This window comes from Drosophila nasuta, chromosome 4, assembly GCF_023558535.2.
Source record: "Drosophila nasuta strain 15112-1781.00 chromosome 4, ASM2355853v1, whole genome shotgun sequence".
In the NCBI taxonomy this organism is placed as follows: Eukaryota; Metazoa; Arthropoda; class Insecta; order Diptera; family Drosophilidae; genus Drosophila; species Drosophila nasuta.
The window spans coordinates 775,314-794,904 of NC_083458.1; the positions used below are offsets into that span (position 1 = coordinate 775,314).

Below are 19,591 nucleotides of genomic sequence, written 5' to 3' on the forward strand. Positions count from 1 at the left end.
TATCGATGGGTTTATACGGCAGACGCAAACTGTTTTCAAAAATGTATTGGCAGGCTTTAAAAAACTCTCTGATAGCTTCTCTGCTTTGGATTCTGGGTTTAAGACTATGAAGCTCTTGACAGAGTCTCCGAAGCGTAAAAAGGTCAATACGCGTATGTCGATTGTCCCGATTGAGTTATCTGTCCCGGTGAACTAATGCCATTTAGTTATCCGCACCCTTTACCCTCGGCCGAGTCGGAGACGGTTGAAGAAATTCAATTATCACCATCCTCTGACGAGATCATCAGTCCTATAACGATTCAATATTCGCCTCCAGCTCCTACTTTAGTTGTCCATAACACGTTAGTTGCCACCGCCTAAAAAATGGATGTCTGTTGAAAGGCTTGCCCCTGATACGATATATGATGATATTCTGACATATATTAAGTCCAAATCGCAAGCCAGTGTTAGGGTGGAAATTTCATCTTTTAAAATAAGTATTTCTGCTGAACAATTTAGCATGATGTGCAATAAAGAGTTTTGGCCGAAACACCTATTAGTCAAAGAATTTGTTGCTATTGGCTTAAAACCTGTTTTTTTCGGCAGGCCTGGATGGAGTGCCTAGTTGTGTGCTAAGGTGGTAATATCTGTAAGCCGCTGGTAATATCGGTAAACCGCTTCTTAAATTGTTTGAATTATCCGTTAACTCATGATCTTTTCCAAAAATCATATATTATGCCTATCCTAAAAAACTGAACAAATCTAAAGTTCAAAATTATCGCGGTATATATAAATTATCTGCGATTCCGAAAGCATTTGAAAAAATCAACTGCAACATCTGTATAAATCTATAATTTTATTTATTTACGTAATGACTTTAAGCTTTACCTGACATTTAATGATAGTCTTGCGAGCTCACTGTTGCAATGTGACCTTAATCATCTAGAATATTGGTGCAGAGTTAATCAGGCATGCTCCGGTTTTCACTTTCGGTTTTCGTTTTCGTTTTGGGACCAAAACCGAGATTTTCGTTTTTAGGTGCTCCGGTTTTCACACGTTTTTGGTCATCGTTTTGCTATCGGAACGTTTCAGTTTTTACTGCTAAAACAGCTGACTTGTGTTTTGGTTAAAAGTAAACAACGCGAAAAAATGTCTTTTGTATGTCCAATTTCGTGCGTGGATTGAACTCACATAAGGACATTTTTATGCTGCATTGTTTATTTATGCTTCCCCTGAATGAAATATATTTGCTTTTTGTCTTTTTTGCAAAGAAAGATTTGAAACTTTCTTTAAAAAAATCAGTTGAAGGGCAATCAGCTGTTTCCCACAAAAAATGGGGATGCCACCTTTTCAATGTATTTCATTCCGGTGTTTTCAACAATTTTTTTTATACACTTTTAGCACATACATAATTAAATTAAATGAATTAATTTTTAAAAAACATATTTTACCCAACTTCAACAAATTTATCGCCATCCGTTTGATTATACAAGTATTTTTAACTTGCTTTTTCATTCTATCAAAAGTATGGCAGCTTAGGCGATAACTCATGGTGTCGGACTTATCGGTCGCTCACCAAAACGAAAATTGTTGTTGCCGACGGCAAAATTTGATATCCAAATTTGAGGTGGGGTCAGATATTAGTCGTTTTAAAAATAATTACAAGCCTAATTGATCTGCTGGCGGTCTTAAAAGAACGACAATAAACCAATGAGTCAACTACTTTTTTTCCTTTTGCAAATAAGATCCAATTTAATATTGAAAAAGGCATTTACTTTTCATTCCGGCAAGTCAAATTTTCTCGTTTTGCAATTCGAAAAAATCTTGTGAAAGTGAAAACGGGAGCACCAATTTTTTCGTTTTCGTTTTCAAAACGAAAACCGAAAGTGAAAACCGGAGCATGCCTGAATATGTCGGATCACTAGGAATTTTCTTCCTCTTATCATTTCACGTATAACTACTAACTTTGCTTGCCATAATCCTTTCCGTATTTTGTGTAGGAATTATAATAATCTCAATAACGTATTTTGCTCCAGCAAATCTATTCCTCTGCTTAAAACCTTATTATTAGCATATTTATCGAGTATTTAATTGTTTTTTATCTTCTTATACATATATCCTAACATATTTTACTTCCCTGTCAATATCTTATAATATTTATATCACAGTTTTCGATTAATTTATGCTGTTCACAAATTTATTGTATTTTGTCCGCGCGTCAACAAGCCCGTGCTTGGTATCGCTGAGGCACTTGATGGTACTGCTGTTAGTACGTCGACTTCCAAATAAATAAATAATTCATTCAAAAATTAAGAATAAATTACTCGACATATATGTAAGTTTATATGTATTTCATATATTATTCATTAATTGACTCTACTTATTTCCGTTTTTCATCATATTAAGCAAGTCGTTCTGTAAAAATAATATTCTTGCATTAAGGGACAATTTGATCGTTTTGGCGATTTTCGCTAAACACTTTTTTTAATGCTCTATTTAGACCAAGTGCAATGGTGAAAAAGTAAAAAAAAACTCAGGCAGGAAGAAGAATAACAAAGGCAATAGAAACAAATCAAATGAAAAAAATTAGCAAATTCAATAAGTTTTGCATCACTGATGGGATTCAAAAAGTAAAGGAATATATAAGTTTTATTTATTATTCATCAATTGATAACAAATTTGCCTCTGTCTATTTATTTTTTTTGTTTGACATATGTATTTAGTTTTTTTTTTTAAGAAAAAATAATTTCAAGGCGCCAAAATTTGTAAGTGGAATAATCCGCTAATTTACGTCAATATCGCACTTTTTCGGTAAGTATACCAAAATATTAGCCAAAATTCGTCCAAATTTTCGGAATCATGGCTGCATTATCAATCATGCGACTCTAGCCGACCCTTTCTTACAAACAGCCGCTTATGGAATGATGGGGCGGAAGGTTATACTTAACGGAAATTTCCATGATGCAGTTCAGTCTAATCAGCGAATAAAGCCCTTACTATTTTTGCGACTTTTTTTTTGTAAAACGCCCAAATTTGTAAGTGGAATAACAATATAACAAATATTTGCCAAAATTCGGCCACATTATTAGAATTATTGTCGCATCATTAATGATGCTGCACACTATACTTAATCGAAATTTTAAATGAAAATTTCGGTCAAGTCTAAAGAGGGCATAAAGAATACTGAAAATATTGAGTTTTTATATTTTTTTTTTTGTAAATTATTAGTTAAGGTATAAATGTTTGAATAGAATTCTTCATCAAAAATAAGCCAGGAAAATTGCATTTAATTGTTATAATCAAAAAGTATTGAACCTATTAGAGCGTTGCGAACTTACCAACTAAATAAAAACAGGTTTCACCAATGAATATTATCAAAGAATTTTTGTATGTATGTATATACATAATTGTAAAATTGAGAATTTTTAGAAGAAACAGTTACAAGTAAATTTTAACTGAATATTACAAAATAAAAAAAAAACGATCAATATCGATTCGATATTCATACATATGTATGTCTATTCTGGTTAAGTTTTTAAATACTGAATGGTGTATTGATGTAGAATCGCTATTGCATATTATTTAAATGAGAGCTTTGATACATTTGAAAATGCGGTACATTTTAATTTGAATGAATGAAACTCACCCTTTACTTTCCCAACGCTCTTTTTCAAAGCCTTTATGAATAGATTGTGCTATAGACGATTCCATGAGATCCACATACCGCACAACCAACGGTGCAAATGTCTCACGCAAATGCTGGTGGAATCGCCCATTACGCAAATTATCTGCACACATAGATTGGTGATGAAATATCAAAATTATTCATCAAGTACTTTCATATGCTCCAAAACTTACCATCAGATCGCAAATAATCGTTAAGGATTTGGAATAAGGGGAATGAGTCCCAAGTGTCTGGTGCCTGTTCGGATAGTACGCGATCCATGTCAACAGCAAAAAGTGACCAGAATATCTCTGCGTGCTCAACAAGCAGATCGCTGAACCAAGCAAACGCCTACATAACAACAATGGAAACAAGTAATATTTCTCGATAAGATAATATTCAATTTAAAAACTATATAATAACTAAAATTAATAATAGCAACTTTACTGATACATAATTTTAACCGTAATTTTGATTAGTTTCTTGATTCTATTATATAGTTATAAAAATAAATATGAAAGCTACCGTCATGACTATACTATTCCCGCATTTTTAAGAATACAAAAAACTTACATGAAAATTAAATATTTTATACTGTATAGCCTCCCACTATAAGGATAGGTAAGAATTGTAAGTCGCTTGATGTTAATTAATTATGCCTTCCAAAAGAAGGCATACATTTGGACTTTTTGGTTGGGTATTTTTTTTTTTTGTTGTTCAAACTATTTATAAGGTTTGCGATAATTCAAATAACACACCGATAAATCTAACTTAAAAACGAAATAACTAAAATTGATTTTATAGAATTGTAATTAATTTACAATTGGTACTAATAAGATGATGTCGTGCATGGCGTAGATGCACATTTCTTTTGTATATGTATACTTCGATTTATATCTTTCAATGTAAATAAATTCTTCATATACACATATATTGTAAATAATTATTTATATTTCTATTTAAGCAAGTGGAAACAAAAGAGAAGATCCTACCACACATGCATAGGAGAGAAATTACTAAAGATATTCATGTTGAGCACACCTCATTAAAAATTAGTACATGAAATCAGAATCGGAGTGTCAACAAAGAAAGAAGAGGAAGATACACTTATGTTGAAGAATTGGCGTTGACACCACATTTACTGAAATACATAGTAAACACATAAGAGTGTAAGATTGATGCAAAAAGAAAGTTTAGAAGCCACGTACATTTACACTTTTGAGACATGCTCATGCCCTGGTCCTGTTCGTCCAGCATTTCTACATGCAATTTTGGTACAATTAATCCAAACTTCTCTCTTTTAATATAATTTCTATGTATATCGACGTCTGCTTCATTAAATAGTTTTATTTTTTTTTTTCTATTATATAGTTAAAAGTAAACATTTACGAACAGTCTAATAAAATGTAACTAACAATTTCACCATGAAATTAGATCTAAGGCCTACATCATAAATCTGTGTAAATTAGTAATATTTATATTCTTCTGATTTGGCCTCTTGGTGTTAAAAATAATTACCATTGTGGAGGTAACAGGTGACAGTTTTTTTTATATTATATTTATCTTGATATTTGTGACTAAATTGACAATTGGTTGATAAACTGATCTATGATACATGTATAGATATTGTAAATTTTATTTTATATTGTTTATTATACGCTATTTCAAATTATTATGCAACTTTCTATTTAGAAAAAATTCGAAAATAATTGTTTTTGAAAGATGACTCTTCTGTACACTTTGAAACAAATAATTTGCTAATTTTGCAAAAAATATAGTTAGTATTATCAATTTAATTTTATATTAAGATCTCCTTAAATGAGTATATCCGTATAATAACATCAATATTGCAGATATTAATATACGGAAATAAGTTTGTTTGGTCTTATATGCGCAGAATACAACCTTTTCTATAATCTTTCTAAGTTGTTTCAAGAAATATGAACTGAATTTTGTAGAATATTGAAAATGTAGTATAGTTTTAAAAGTGGAGTACGTGCCGTTGGTACTGGCGATGTGTACACAGCATGTGTGGGCATACAGTATCGAAATGGGGGCGGTCCATTACTAACACCAACACCACCAGAAGCATCCAATAAGCCTTTAGAAGATGTTGTAATTTGGTCCATGCTTGTGGATCCCAGATCATTATTAGTACCAGTCATTTCAGCATCGTTACGATCATCATCTTGTGTAGCATCACCGCCTTCCTTGATTGTCTTAACCTTATCCTTTTTATCATTTTTGCGCAGCTATATTATGTAAATCGAGTATACAAATACAAATGTACTACATACCATACATAAAGCGGTATTTTCACATATTAAGACAATTCAAAATGGATTTTTTTAATTAACTTATTTCTGATATAAATTGTAGTATGTAATTTCAAACTATCTTGAGAAACTTAAATCTTAAGATACTGATATTTTGATTTTCTTCAAGTATCATAATTAAATAAAACTTAAAAATATATATATTAAATAAAATAGAGAGCTATTAATAAGTAATAATATTTAAGTCAAGAATATTTAGCTACGCAATAACCTCGCCTCTGGAATAGTGATCTCAGCATGTTGTGAAATCAACACATTCCATTTGTACCAAAACTGAAAAATATTTTTTTGTCTGTTGTGTGGTTTCATATTTTATATTTTTTGGAAATCATTGTATTTATATTTAGTTTGATCCACAAATGTATTCGTTCGATAACCGTCATGCATTACTAGGTAGTAATTAGATAACTATATTTTCTAAATTGCGGGTGACGCGTTTGAAATCGGAAATTTAATATTGTGTAATCTTTATATGGCATATAGTTTCAGTTTTCTTTCTCATACTAGTATATATAAGATAAGAACCTCTTTTCTGTGTGCGAGCCATTTTACAAAATTTAAATAAATATAATTATAAAATAAAATATTACAAATATAATATATATTAAATCCTTGCTGTGGTCAACTTCTTAAGTCTCCATTCATTTTTTGTTGTTTTTTTTGTATATAGTATTTATTTATAACACAAATAATTTAAAAGCTACAAATATTTCTGCATAGGGACAGGATATATATATATATCATTCATTCATTGTTTATAAAGTTTTTAAAATAAAATTTCGAAAATCGAAAATAATATTAGGCACAACATACATATTTCTATATTTAAGCAAAATTGGATAATCTAGACATAACAATAAAATAGACATTTTTAAATCATTAATAGTGTTTAAATTTAGAAGAAAAAATTAAATTTAAATTTATACATACATACATAAGTATGCATTATGATATAGAAACATATGTATGAAGCGACAACATTTGAAGCTGTTTAAAATTATTATTGAAAATTTGCAAATACATTTAACAGTATAAACCAAATATTAGCTTATAAATTGTCCATTTGTATGTATACTATAAAATGTATCAGACTGCAAACATTTTTATATGAAAATTTGTATTTTGAAAAAAGACAACATTTAATGTAACATTTACCGTACAACTTAGTCCATATACAAATATCACACAAGTAGTAATAATGTAAGTGATACAAACGCAAGAAATATTAAGAATTAACACGTATATATTTATATATATAAAACATGAATTAAATGCTTATAGTGACCCTGAACCCGAGAAAAAATTGTATACCTTAATAACCGTAACCTCGGCAACTGTGGTCACATAATCAATTTTTATTTTAAAATTTATATAAGCCAACTTAAACAAACTAGAAATACAATTATATATATCAATAAAACAAAAAAAAAAAAAATGGGATACTAGTTTACCTCTGAGATTAACGATACAGTATATAAAAAAATAAAGTATATATCTGAATTCACTGAGTTAATTGGGAATATTTTTAATTGACTAACAAATATTTTAACGTATTTTTAACATTACCTCACCATAATGCTCCTCATTCTGCTGCAATAAATCAACGCAAAGTTCAGAGAGATGAATAAGATCCTCCAATTTCTTGGGTGGCGGTACAATCATTTCTCCGCGTAAATCCTCTAGAAATTAAAAAGAGCGTAAAACTTAAGTATTACACAATTAAACATTACTGCAGAACGAAGCCTCTATAAGACTGAGTTAAACTAAATTTAATAAATTTATAAAAAAAATGTTACCGACAAATCTTGTTACTCTCTATTGTCCGCGCCAATATACAGATAAAATACTAAATAAAAAAATTGTATAATTTATACATATACCGATACACTTACTATGTATACATTCAAAATATACAATAGAATACAAAATATACTTGTGTGCCAATTAAAACCGGACAACTTCAGCGGAGTTTTGCCATATACTATTAGCGATTTCATGTTTTCTAAATATGGCTGCGATCATCATCTGGATGTCAATTTGAGCGGGCGGAAGTTCGCATGACAAATATCTAAATAAAACCAAAAATTTGATCTGTTTCCAATAATAATTGTAACTCTATTATTGATATGATTGATATAGACATACAGATAGGCTTGGTAAATCATTTTGCCTATTGACATGCCTAAATCGCCTCGACTATTGATACTGATATGTTGCCTCGTTGTGGCGAAAATTTGTAGTCACTTATGTCTTATTTCTTAGACTTTGTTTTGATGTTTAAGCAGGTAGCCAAACAGTACTGGCAAACAAACATACATAAGTATGCACTGCATACTATGCATTAGCATATTACCTTTTATGAGAGGATAGAAAACATTTTTCTTTTTTTTTTTCACTGAACATAAAATATAAGTAAGTATAACAATTTTGTAACCTTCGATTTTTGCTTCAGCCGAAAGTCGTGTATAGTTGACGAGTGCGGCCGTTTCCAGACTTTTTTTTTTATCATTTGACGCACTTCTTCTGGTGGTACTGGTGTCACAATATCTTTCATTAGAACGCGTTCAAGTAATGATAGTGTCGCTTTAAGTCCTCCTTCTGGGCGTCCAAATGGAAAACAGTATCGAAAATTCGTGATTTGAAATTCAAGCAATTGCCGCAAACGTTCTTTAATTTCGGAAAACTTTTCCTTTTCCTCTTGTGTTATGCTGCCTACTCCATCCGGCCTACAAAATCAACAGCTTTTTAGCATACTCGTTTTTATACAAATTCTATTAAATGGTAGTTTTACCTATTGCCATGGACATGGCTCGCGCAGAATGCAAACGAGTAATGGATTAATGTGGGATCAATCATATGATGTTTTTCAGCGCGATCCAAAAGATCGGAAAGATAGCATAAATGTCGATAGCATCCACGTACACCATACCGCGCGCAATATTCGTCCAAAACAAAAACTTGTCCAGGACTAAACCAACCCTAAAAATATATTGCAGATGACAGTTTAATGAGTTCATTTCAAGAGGTATGATGGATAAGCAATACAAACACTTACCAAAGATGCATAAGGATCGTTTAATCTATATTCGAGCGTTAAGTTTTGCAAGGTTTTAAATAAATTGGCATGATCGAATGTGCACGGATCGGCGCTTATGTAATCCTCCATGCCATGTTTACGAGCTTTATCTGCATCTAAATTATAATTAAACATTATGACTTAATTATATATATTTATTATATGCAGAAAAATATATTGTCATACATAGTACTACTATTACACGTACAGAAAATACATTTGCAATCCCATCGAATTGAAAATTAGTATGACATAAATAATTTTGTATATGGGAGTATCGATACATGACATGAAAAACATTCCGTTTCAACTAAAATCTTAAAGTTTTTATATAAAAAATTATATATGTTACAAGTAGTTTGTATGTAACCTTTTATAGTTGTGTGAATCTTTCGGCCGCCACTGCAGTAACCAGCAGTGTATACATTTTTATTACTATGGGCTTTCTGTGTCTTTAAAATCTCCTAATCAGTTTGGATACTTTATTGGTATCTTAATAAGATATAAAATGAAAATTAGTAAGAAAAAAAAAATAAAATTAATTTAGATTTTATCCAATGTAAAAAGGTCGGAAGAAATTGTTATTTTGGAGAAAACTTGTTTTTCACATATTATGGGAGTTGGTCTTTCTTAAATAACTTCATTCATTTATATTATCTTCTTTCCCTCTTGCATTGCGGGTTTGTCCACTCGGAAACGACGGCCTTCTACGATACACATATACCATAATCTTGTGCCACCCCTTAAAGTATGTACGTACATATACAAATCTATCATACAAACTACGGCTCCTCATTATTTCAACATTTTTTACGATATTAAATGGACTTACCAGCAAGAGAATGCTCCTATTCATATATCTAGGGTGGTAAGAGGTGATTAAAGCTCAAAATGTGGACTTGATCGAATGGCCGCAATATTCAACTGACCCTAATAAAATGGAAAACGTATGGAGGTTGCCATCCCGCATGGTATATGAAGGAGATAGACAATTTGATTGCAAAATAACTTTAGTTGTGGCAATTAAAACGACCTGGACACTACTGCAAAATTTGTATAGCTCGTTTACCGATCGTTTATATGAAGTTATATAGACAAACGGCGGATTCACTCATTATTAAACTTATTAAAAATTACTTAAGAAATGTACTTAAGTATAAGCCAAGTGCCAAAAATATGAAAATGTCTTATGTTACTTATATAATTATACCCGCTACCCATAGGGTATTATAACTTTGTGCCGGCAGGAAATGTATGTAACAGGCAGAATGAGGTAGCTCCGACTCTATAAAGTATATATATTTTTCATCAGCCGAGACGATCTAGCCATGTCCGTCTCTCCGTATGAACACCTAGATCTCAGAGACTATGAGAGATAGAACTATAATTTTTGTTCGTCAGCATTTGTTATATTTGCACGCAGATCTAGTTTGTTTCAAATGTTTGCCACGCCCACTTCCGCCCCCGCAAAACAAAAAAAATCAAAAACAATCCAAATTTTTAAGCTATTGTTGCGAATTTCGGTATATACAATAATGAGTACAAATTCGTGATCTCTGAATTTGGTCGCGATCAGATAAAAATTGTGGACGTTATTGAAGAAATACTTTTGTATGGGCAAAAACGCCTGCTATGTAGGTATTGTATGAATGCGTATACGTATAGACATGCTCACCTATATACTATATGTATCTGTATGCATTGCCTAGATAGCTCTGGTGGTAGAGTGCAAGCCCGGTCAGGGTACAAACTTTTTTCATTTTTTTTTAATGATATATGTATACAATAATTACTATAGTAATTGTGGTGCTCGAGTTCAAATCCCGATCGAGAACACATGCTTATTTTTTTTTTAATATTTTGAGATTACCGCAATATTCTGCTTTTCTTCAAAATGGGTAGCGGGTATTTCACAGTCGAGCACACTCGACTGTAGCTTTCTAACTTGTTTGAATTTGTTTAGGTAGAACCAATTCAGATGAACGAAAAATAACATTGATTTTGTTAACCTTTCAGAAGAAAAAATAAATAAGGAAATAAGGAATAATAATATGTTTTTTGAAAAACCATCTTCAGAATTTAATTTTAATATGATTTAAGAATTAAAGAAAAAAAAATTTTTGAAAACTGGTTTAGAAATTATAGATAAATTTCTACCCCTTAGATAATGAAGCGGTATATATTTTATCAGTGTCAGCTTCAGTAAAGGGTGCTTGATTGTGAAATACCCACTATCATTTTCTAACAGATAAAAAAGTCCGACTAATTAAGGTAGTACAATATATAAATATTAAGACTGTCGAACTGTTATTTTTGGTATCTTACTTCCGGATAAAATACATACATTTCAATTTCAAAAGCGTTATAAGATTATACTTACCACCTTGAATTTTGGACATTGCCGAATTTTTATCCTGTGTTATAGGTGGTGTTGGCTTATGCGACTGCCCGGTTGCCCGGTACATAGCCATTACCCAGAGACTGCATTCATTTTCATCATCGCAAGCGAATGCGATGCTATCACCCTCCCGTACTGCATTGAAAAAATATCGACCCCCGTTCAAATCGATGCCAAACATTAAATTTGCTGATAAAATATTAGACAAACAAAAAAAAATACAAGATTCATGATAACAACTGATTCATTCAATTATGACTATACACGCACCACTTGCAGCTTCAATATAGTCTACCGTATATCCATCCAATTGCATCATCTCGGATGGCTCAGACTTCTTTTCCTTATAACTGCACATTGCAAATGTGTATTGCGAAACTTGCACTAAAACAAAATAACGTCGTTTCCACTTTTTCCATACGGATTTCCCAATTGCGTACAGATTCCTGAAAAAATTATATATTTTTATTTCTATTAAGTTACTAACAAAATTACAATTCCTATTTTAAATCAATAATTTGTAGGTAATTACTATTTTCCGTAAATTTAATAAAATATTCCCTTTGTAATTAAATGTTAAACCTAATTCTACATTTAAAAGCGTTTTTTTTTTTATATTGATTTTGATTTTTGTTATAAATAAGATGCAGTGTTTTATCTAACTAATAGAATAGTAAAGTGTACTTTCACATACCCACAATGCTTCATATTTAAAGGCTTGTCCAATCGGCATGCTATCTTGATTCGCACATCTTGATCTTGTACATTTTTTGAAACTATCATACGATGCCATTCTGGTGACTAAAAGCAAAATACCCATATGTTAATATTTTTCTCGGATATACACATATTATTGTAATGTCTCTCACCTTTGATGATAACGGGGAAGGTTTTATAGTCACTTTCCCCTAATTCTTTGTCTTCCAGGGCCAACATTCCAGGATTTTCCGTGTATAACTTTACTTTAACTACTGGTAAAGGATGAGTGGTTGTAAAATCGCCTTGTGTGTCCCACCTGAAACGTAGAGTAATATTAATATAATATAAACTATTGCAATAAATATAAACTTACATAGGCTTGGAAGCCTCGGCTTGATCAGTTTGGAGTTTTTCACCGTTTTCAACTTCCATTGTACAGTAAACAATGCGGTTAGGTGCCAATGATTTGAGCCCTTTTACCTCCATAACAATCACTTCTAATTGAAATGTGAGAACAACGTCCAATTTGGTCAATTGAGTGGTACCATCTTCAGAGTCACCCTCTAACTTCGATAGAGATCCATGCGAACGTAAAATCATTTTTCTTTTTATAAAAAAAGCAAAAGCTAATTATACAAGATCAGTTTACAAATTCTCAACAAAACTTACAAAAAAAGATGGTGTGCTATGAATAATTTTGAAAAAGAGAGCAACCGAAATTTGAAACAAGTCAGAATTTATACACACATTTGATAGTCATCGACGATGTCGTATTACCTGTGGTTGTAACGCTTTAACTTTTGTAGGCCATATTTACTATCCATGTTACCTTTAGATACAGGTAGTGACTCCAAATTTGCCATCAAAAGATTAATTGAAGATTTTAATTCCTCAATGTAAAGAGATTCCATTTCCTTAAGCACAAATTTTGGCATTAGTTTTCGATTTTTTTCCATTTCTCCAACCTTTTGCATGCGACCATCCAATTCTCGCCTGATGGCCGCCGCTTGCTCATCTGCAGAGTCGAGCTAATGCGCGAAAATATAAATAAAATCTTTAAATAAGTAATAACGCAATTGAATAGAATAATTACAAATCCATATGTATATGTAAATTCTTCTTTGTTTTACTAAATGAACTATAAACGCAATAGGATGAATTTCTTAAATTCCAATAAGTATTTCAAACAGTCCTCAATAGGAACTAACTAACATTTGTTTTTAGCAAATGATTACGGTCTTAATTGTTTTATTTGTTCTCAACTAAATTTCATATGTAGCTTATTAAGTTGAGCTTAACTTTTTGTTAATAACATAATTTTTTTAATAAGTCTTTAAGACCTATTGTGTACCAAAAATTATATTCTTTTTGACTTCGAAACGGGAAGTCAAATTCTAATACACGCTTGATTCACGTATACCCATAGATCTTTAGAGACTTTGAGATGTAGGTATAAACAGACAAATGATATACATCATTCTTTTATGCTTTATGGGATCAACAAACGTATGAAGTACATTTTATTCAAAATTAAATCGAGTTTCTCCGAAATGCTTTTCACACTTCTGTGATAGTTAATTTTGTTTTGGCTCATTCAATATAAAGCCAATGTTTGAGCAGAAGACACAATTAATATAGTTTAACTCAAATTCCAAACTATTTGGGAGTCTTCAATTTCAAGCTTATTAAAAATAAATAATAAATTTAATAAAGGTACTCGTGCTCAAATCAGATTAGGAAGTTAATTAACTATATGTTAATCTCGAAACGATTGATTTATTAATCTCTCAATCTTATGTTTAAACTTTGACTGCAGGTCCTGCTCTAACCTGTTCCTTAATCTTCTTGTTCAAACTCTGCAGTAATCAAGAGAAAAATCATGTTTATATTTTTACTTTTATTTATGATATTTCTAGTGTGGTGGCAGGCCACGATAAAAAGGACGTACCTATCCATCATGGAAAGGACACAGCGTTAAGCGCTACTGTGTATCACAGACGCTATCAGGTCGACGCCTAATAAAGCCCTCGAGGTAATAGCTGGTGTCGAACCGTTGAACCTATACGCGCAATCCATAGCCGCAAAATCGTCCCTAAGGATTGCCGCAACAGGCAATCTGGGTCTGCTAGGCTATGGTCACAGCGCCATTGGTAGGGAGACTAGTAGAGACTTGGACTATACTATCCCCCTTGCCAGTATTGACCATATAAAAACAATATTCTTGGAACCGGACTGCTGGCGGGAAGGGTTATGCATTCCCGAAGCCCTCAACCTCTTCACCGACGGGTCGAAGATGGATGATGGTGTCGGAGCGGCCGTATACTGCCCAGACCCGGTCTCCAAACAATCCCATAAACTCCCAGACCATTGCAGCATCTTCCAGGCGGAAGTTTTTGCCATTGACAAGGCTGCCGAATTGGCTCGGGCTTTACAGCGTAATCACAACTCAATTAACATCTTTGTTGACAGCCAGGCTAAGATCAATGCACTCTGATGTGGTCAAGTCCAACGTTGTCCTGGACAGCAGAAGAGCAATAGAGTTGCTGAACGCATCTGCGGTCGTGCGTATCTATTGGATCCCAAGCCACCAGGGCATCGATGGCAACGAGATCGCAGACACTCTCGCCAAAGAGGGAGTTGGGCCTGATGTCGGTAACATGTGCAGTGTTCCGATATCCCTGCGAACTCTAGGCAGGGAAATTTAGGTGCGCTCTAGACTTCAGTGGGAGTTGGCATTGCGCCAGCTCGCGCAAAACTGCAAGGTCATGCAGCTTTCAAGGAAAGACTGCAGACTAATGTAGGCATTTTAACTGGTCACTGTCTGTCAGTTGTCCATGCTGTAAAGCTGGGCATCACGAACAGTGATGAGTGCAGGAAATGCAACGAGCTCGGGGTTAAGGAAACACTTGAGCATCTTCTCCGGCTGAAATACCTTAACTCGCCGTGTCACAACGATCTTCGGGACGTTTCACGGCTACCTCCTAGGATGCTGCTGGCTTTTGCCAAAAATGCATCCATACTGTGCGACTTCTGAGACGAAGATACGCTACCGGTACAGCTACGGACCTCCACTGGTCTATGCTTTGCCCCCTACAGGGGCAGTCGGTCCCACCTAACCTAACCTATGATATTTATGATAATAGTTCTTGTTTTAGCAAAGATTAATGTGACTATTTGTTTAAAAAAATTATACCCTTCTACCCTATGGGTAGCGGGTATAAAAACAAGTAAGAAAACTAGTCGAGTGTGCTCGACTGTGAGACACTCGACACATATTGTAAATATATAGCAAAATGAGGTATTTGTTTTAAGATATACCAAATTAATATACCATAAATGCACTAAAATATACTGAATGCTATAATTTTGGTATATTTACATATTACTATATTTAATGCCAAATTTACCAGATTATCATTCAAAGTAACTGAGCTCCGTAGTAAACGGCGTTTTTGTTTATACAAAACTATTTTGCTAAATACCTTTTTTTTTGTCTACAACCAAAAACGCGATTTTTCGATTTGCGGTCAAGCTTGATCTGCGTGCAAACATAACAATTAATGTACATACTATAAGGTTGTCAAAAAAGTCTTGCGGTATTTCCGCTAGGTGTCTTTGCAAGCGTGTAGTTCTAGTTTTATTCGTCGCATCGGTTCACGCGTGTTTGATTTATTGTTGTTTGTTTTTAGTCGTTTTTAGTCCATTTGATTTCCACCAGATAAAATTGTATATCTAAGTTATTTAGAAAATACTTTTGTATGGAAAAAACACCTACTTATTACGGGTCTTAGTTGCTCCTATAATATTATATTTCTAATGAAGTACTACTTTATCAATATGCCAAATAAAACCTTTGTTTTTAGAATTTTAGTATCTAAGCTTTTTGGTTTTTAATAAATCAGTCCTGAAAAAAAAAAATTAATACATAAGTTTATAATAAACTTTAAAGATATTCCATAAACACGACATTATGGGGATAAGTTTAATATTAATCCTTAAACCCTCCTTATTTCCTTGGTAAGTAAAATTTGGGATTATATACTAACCATTAGGGCGTTAAACAAGATTTGGTGTTCAAACTTTTTCACAGATAAAATCTGTTGAAACATATCATAGAGTTGTTCCTTAGATAGAATAAGCTCACTATTTAGGGACTGCTGCATACGCGATGGACGCTTTGTATCTTCATCGCCGCTGCCTTTAAGAATAATATCGAATTTTGCCATCCACGATGTTAACACTGTTTCCTTACTGAGGCCATCGATCTCAGGTAAAGACCTAAATTGGAGACAAATAACAGCATATAGTTAAAATTGAGTTTATAACAAAGAATTATAGAAAAAAAACTCACCTTACTCGTTTTTCAATGTTATTACGAAATACTTCACGAAAATCATGTTGTGAGCATGCCCCTGACTGAACCATCTTCATAACACGCTCCGATTTTAAAAAGACGTCGTGATAGCTCTGAACCGCATTTTGAAATGCTTCATCAGCCATTATTTGGGTCTCTCCTTTTAAAAAGGCCTACAAAAAATAAATAAGGAAAATAAAGTTTATGTAACAGCTGTTAACGAAAGCTTAAAAAATTAATTTTGAAAATATAAAAATGTAAAATTTATTATTATATCCGCTACCCATGTAGTGGTATTACTTTCCACCTGCAGGAAATGTATTTAACAGACAGTAAAAGTCAACTCTTACCCTATAAAGTACATATATTCTTAACGATACAGCGATGTTCGCCTGTATGTCTGTCCGTATCAACACTTCGAGCATACTCTACTGTAGCATTCTTACTTGTTTCTTTTGCCATATTCGAAAAAAACGAACGAAAGTATCTCTAATCCGCTGTGCTCCTTTCAAATTACTCAGGCAGTAACCGGAATAGAGCAATACTAATTTCATTTAAGGGCAGAGCGGAGATTAGATTGCCGCAAGATGGAGGAAAATTATCGGCTTGAGCACACTTTGGATGTAAATTATAAACCGAAATGCAAAAGAACTAAGGACGAGCTCTAAATACTCGACGATGGCTTATGAGAAAAAGCTGATGTGTTAATCGGAATTCTAGCTTGCTTAAGCTTAAGGTGTCAAGATGCCAATGGAAGAGAATTCAATAACCATTAATTGGTTAACATTAATGCGGCCAAGAATGTGATCTGTGCCAACTAGGAGTTTCTGTTAGTCATCTAAGACACTTTTCAGAGAGAGATTTGATTTTCTGAAATAAAGATAGTCGTTTCTTGCGCTGCTCGATATTGGAGTAATAAATATAAAAAGCTAATCTAATTGTGAAATTAAGTTAAATGAGATCATTGAAAAATTGGAAGTGATATAGAGGTTGTCAATTACAAAACTTAGTGATTTATCTAATTGATAGCCATATTTGTCTATAGTAATTATAAGCTCATAAAAATCAAAGTTAAATTATGTTTTTTTTTTTTATAAAAAACATACTTGAAATCGTTGTGTGACTATCTCCAATTGTTGCTTTGTGATTTTTGGTTGCCGTTTTGTCATATCCGTTGGTTGTTTAGCATTAAATGGGTAAGATATGCACCGTGATATGAATACATACAACTGAATACGACGTTTCCGCTCTTCCTCTTCACGCTCGTGTTTCTCCTAATTATTTAAAAGAAAGTAACTTTTAATTATTGACCAGATGAAAGATAATTTTTAACATAATACTAACGTGAGGATCTCCGGCATCATGTTTATCACTAGCAAGCGATGAAGATGGTGAAAGTGGACGAGGTAACGAGTTGGCTCTCGACGATCCGACGCTTTGATTTAATGTTTCTTGGGAAATACCACTAAATAATGAAAAAATTGTGATTATTGAATTAGACTACCATTTGAAATATTTCAGGGATTGTGCAAGCAATATTTGTACATACATATATCCTACTTTTTTCCTGACTGACTAAACTATACAGGTATGTTAAATGCAATATGTAATGCGCTAAAAGTTTTCACAACATATTTAAAGACTTTCGTTAAGTCTTTGGGTTCCTCGTTACGACTGATTTCGAAACTAACTTTAAAGATTTGGTTGTCCAGATTTTGCTCCGGTACCATTTAAAAGCATCCGGAAAATATGGGTGCAATCGAATATACAAAATTTTTTAATTTATTATGCAGCTATTGTTAACGACTCTCAGATAAAATTGTAAACAATCTGATCTCCCATATTTAACACAGAATTTGAATTTGCCATCAGCAGAATACATTTTTATACCCGCTACCCATAGGGTAGAAGGGTATTATAACTTTGTGACGGCAGGAAATGTATGTAACAGGTAGAAGGAGGCATCTCCGACCCTATAAAGTATATATATTATTGATCAGCATCAACAGGCGAGACGAACTAGCATATGAAACACTGGATCTCAGAGATTATAAGAGACACAGCTATAATTTTTTTCGCTGTGTTTTAAATGAGTATACCTTGGAATTCCATTGTTGGGCACTTCAAGATTAGAACTTTCCGTATTGAATTGAGTTTGATCATTTTTTGATGTTCCGACTCCAATTCCTGCGTTGGTATTGCCAGGTATTGATGCCGACGGTCTGTGGCTTCCAATAAAATCGCCATTATGAACGCTCGGAACGGTTGTCAGAATTGGTAAAGTCCCAGTGCTTGTTGATGATGGTCCTGCGGCAAGTGTCGATGCTTTATGTGGAACTGAGACACGACCTTTACTTGGTAGATTAATGACGCTATCTTCGTCTCCCTCTTCTTCACTAGAGCTTGGGTCTATCATGATAGCAAATTTGCTCAATCCAGTGAGGTTTCAAAAATCTACAATATTAAATTTATATCATTAATAAATAATAATGGACATGAGATAAATTCAATACCTAGCTTATTTATTGTTATTATTTGTATGTGAAAGCTTTACATTATTTTAATCTCATTCAATAGGCCCCAAACTAGCCCTCAAAAGCTCAGAGTCGTTATACACTTTCTTAATTAATTATAATTGTCAGATACAACGTCCAATTTTTCACATCAAAGTCAACAAGTCAGAAAGCTACAGTCGAGTGTGCTCGTTATCTTTTTTGAATAAAAGTAAAAAAGAGCGACATTATTCCTAAAATATACCAAAATAATATGCCGCAAAATACTAAAAATGTATTAAATGGTATTTATGGTAAATTTGTATAGTACTATGTATATTTAAAATATGCCAAAATATACGAGTTAGCCAGCCAAAGCTACTGAGACCCCTAGTAAGTCGGCGTTTTTGCCCATACAAAAGTGTTAATAACTTCGACAATTTTTAGGCTGGCAAAAATCCTCTGCTGAACCCTCCCCAAGAAGTGCTGCTTGGGTAGGATCTGCATAGCCTCTCAGTCATATGGTAGCAGATCTCTACTATGCGTCGACGTTTCAGGAACTGCTGAGGACTGAGCTGACGGGGGAGAGATCC

General features: G+C 33.0%; 1 protein-coding gene across 1 annotated transcript in view; it reads right to left on the bottom strand.

Moving 5' to 3' along the window:
- Positions 1 to 19,591, bottom strand: part of LOC132794846 (calcium-dependent secretion activator) — a 34,350-nt gene that overhangs the window by 8,711 nt on the left and 6,048 nt on the right. Inside the window, 21 exon segments of the mRNA XM_060805081.1 lie at positions 3,626 to 3,767; positions 3,838 to 3,994; positions 5,644 to 5,895; positions 7,546 to 7,658; positions 8,414 to 8,480; positions 8,483 to 8,705; positions 8,771 to 8,958; positions 9,035 to 9,171; positions 11,436 to 11,642; positions 11,724 to 11,899; positions 12,148 to 12,254; positions 12,323 to 12,361; positions 12,363 to 12,468; positions 12,526 to 12,756; positions 12,823 to 12,837; positions 12,930 to 13,180; positions 16,199 to 16,430; positions 16,504 to 16,679; positions 17,613 to 17,780; positions 17,851 to 17,971; positions 18,606 to 18,960. Coding sequence (XP_060661064.1) covers positions 3,626 to 3,767; positions 3,838 to 3,994; positions 5,644 to 5,895; positions 7,546 to 7,658; positions 8,414 to 8,480; positions 8,483 to 8,705; positions 8,771 to 8,958; positions 9,035 to 9,171; positions 11,436 to 11,642; positions 11,724 to 11,899; positions 12,148 to 12,254; positions 12,323 to 12,361; positions 12,363 to 12,468; positions 12,526 to 12,756; positions 12,823 to 12,837; positions 12,930 to 13,180; positions 16,199 to 16,430; positions 16,504 to 16,679; positions 17,613 to 17,780; positions 17,851 to 17,971; positions 18,606 to 18,922 — 3,425 coding nt within the window. The 5' untranslated portion in view covers positions 18,923 to 18,960.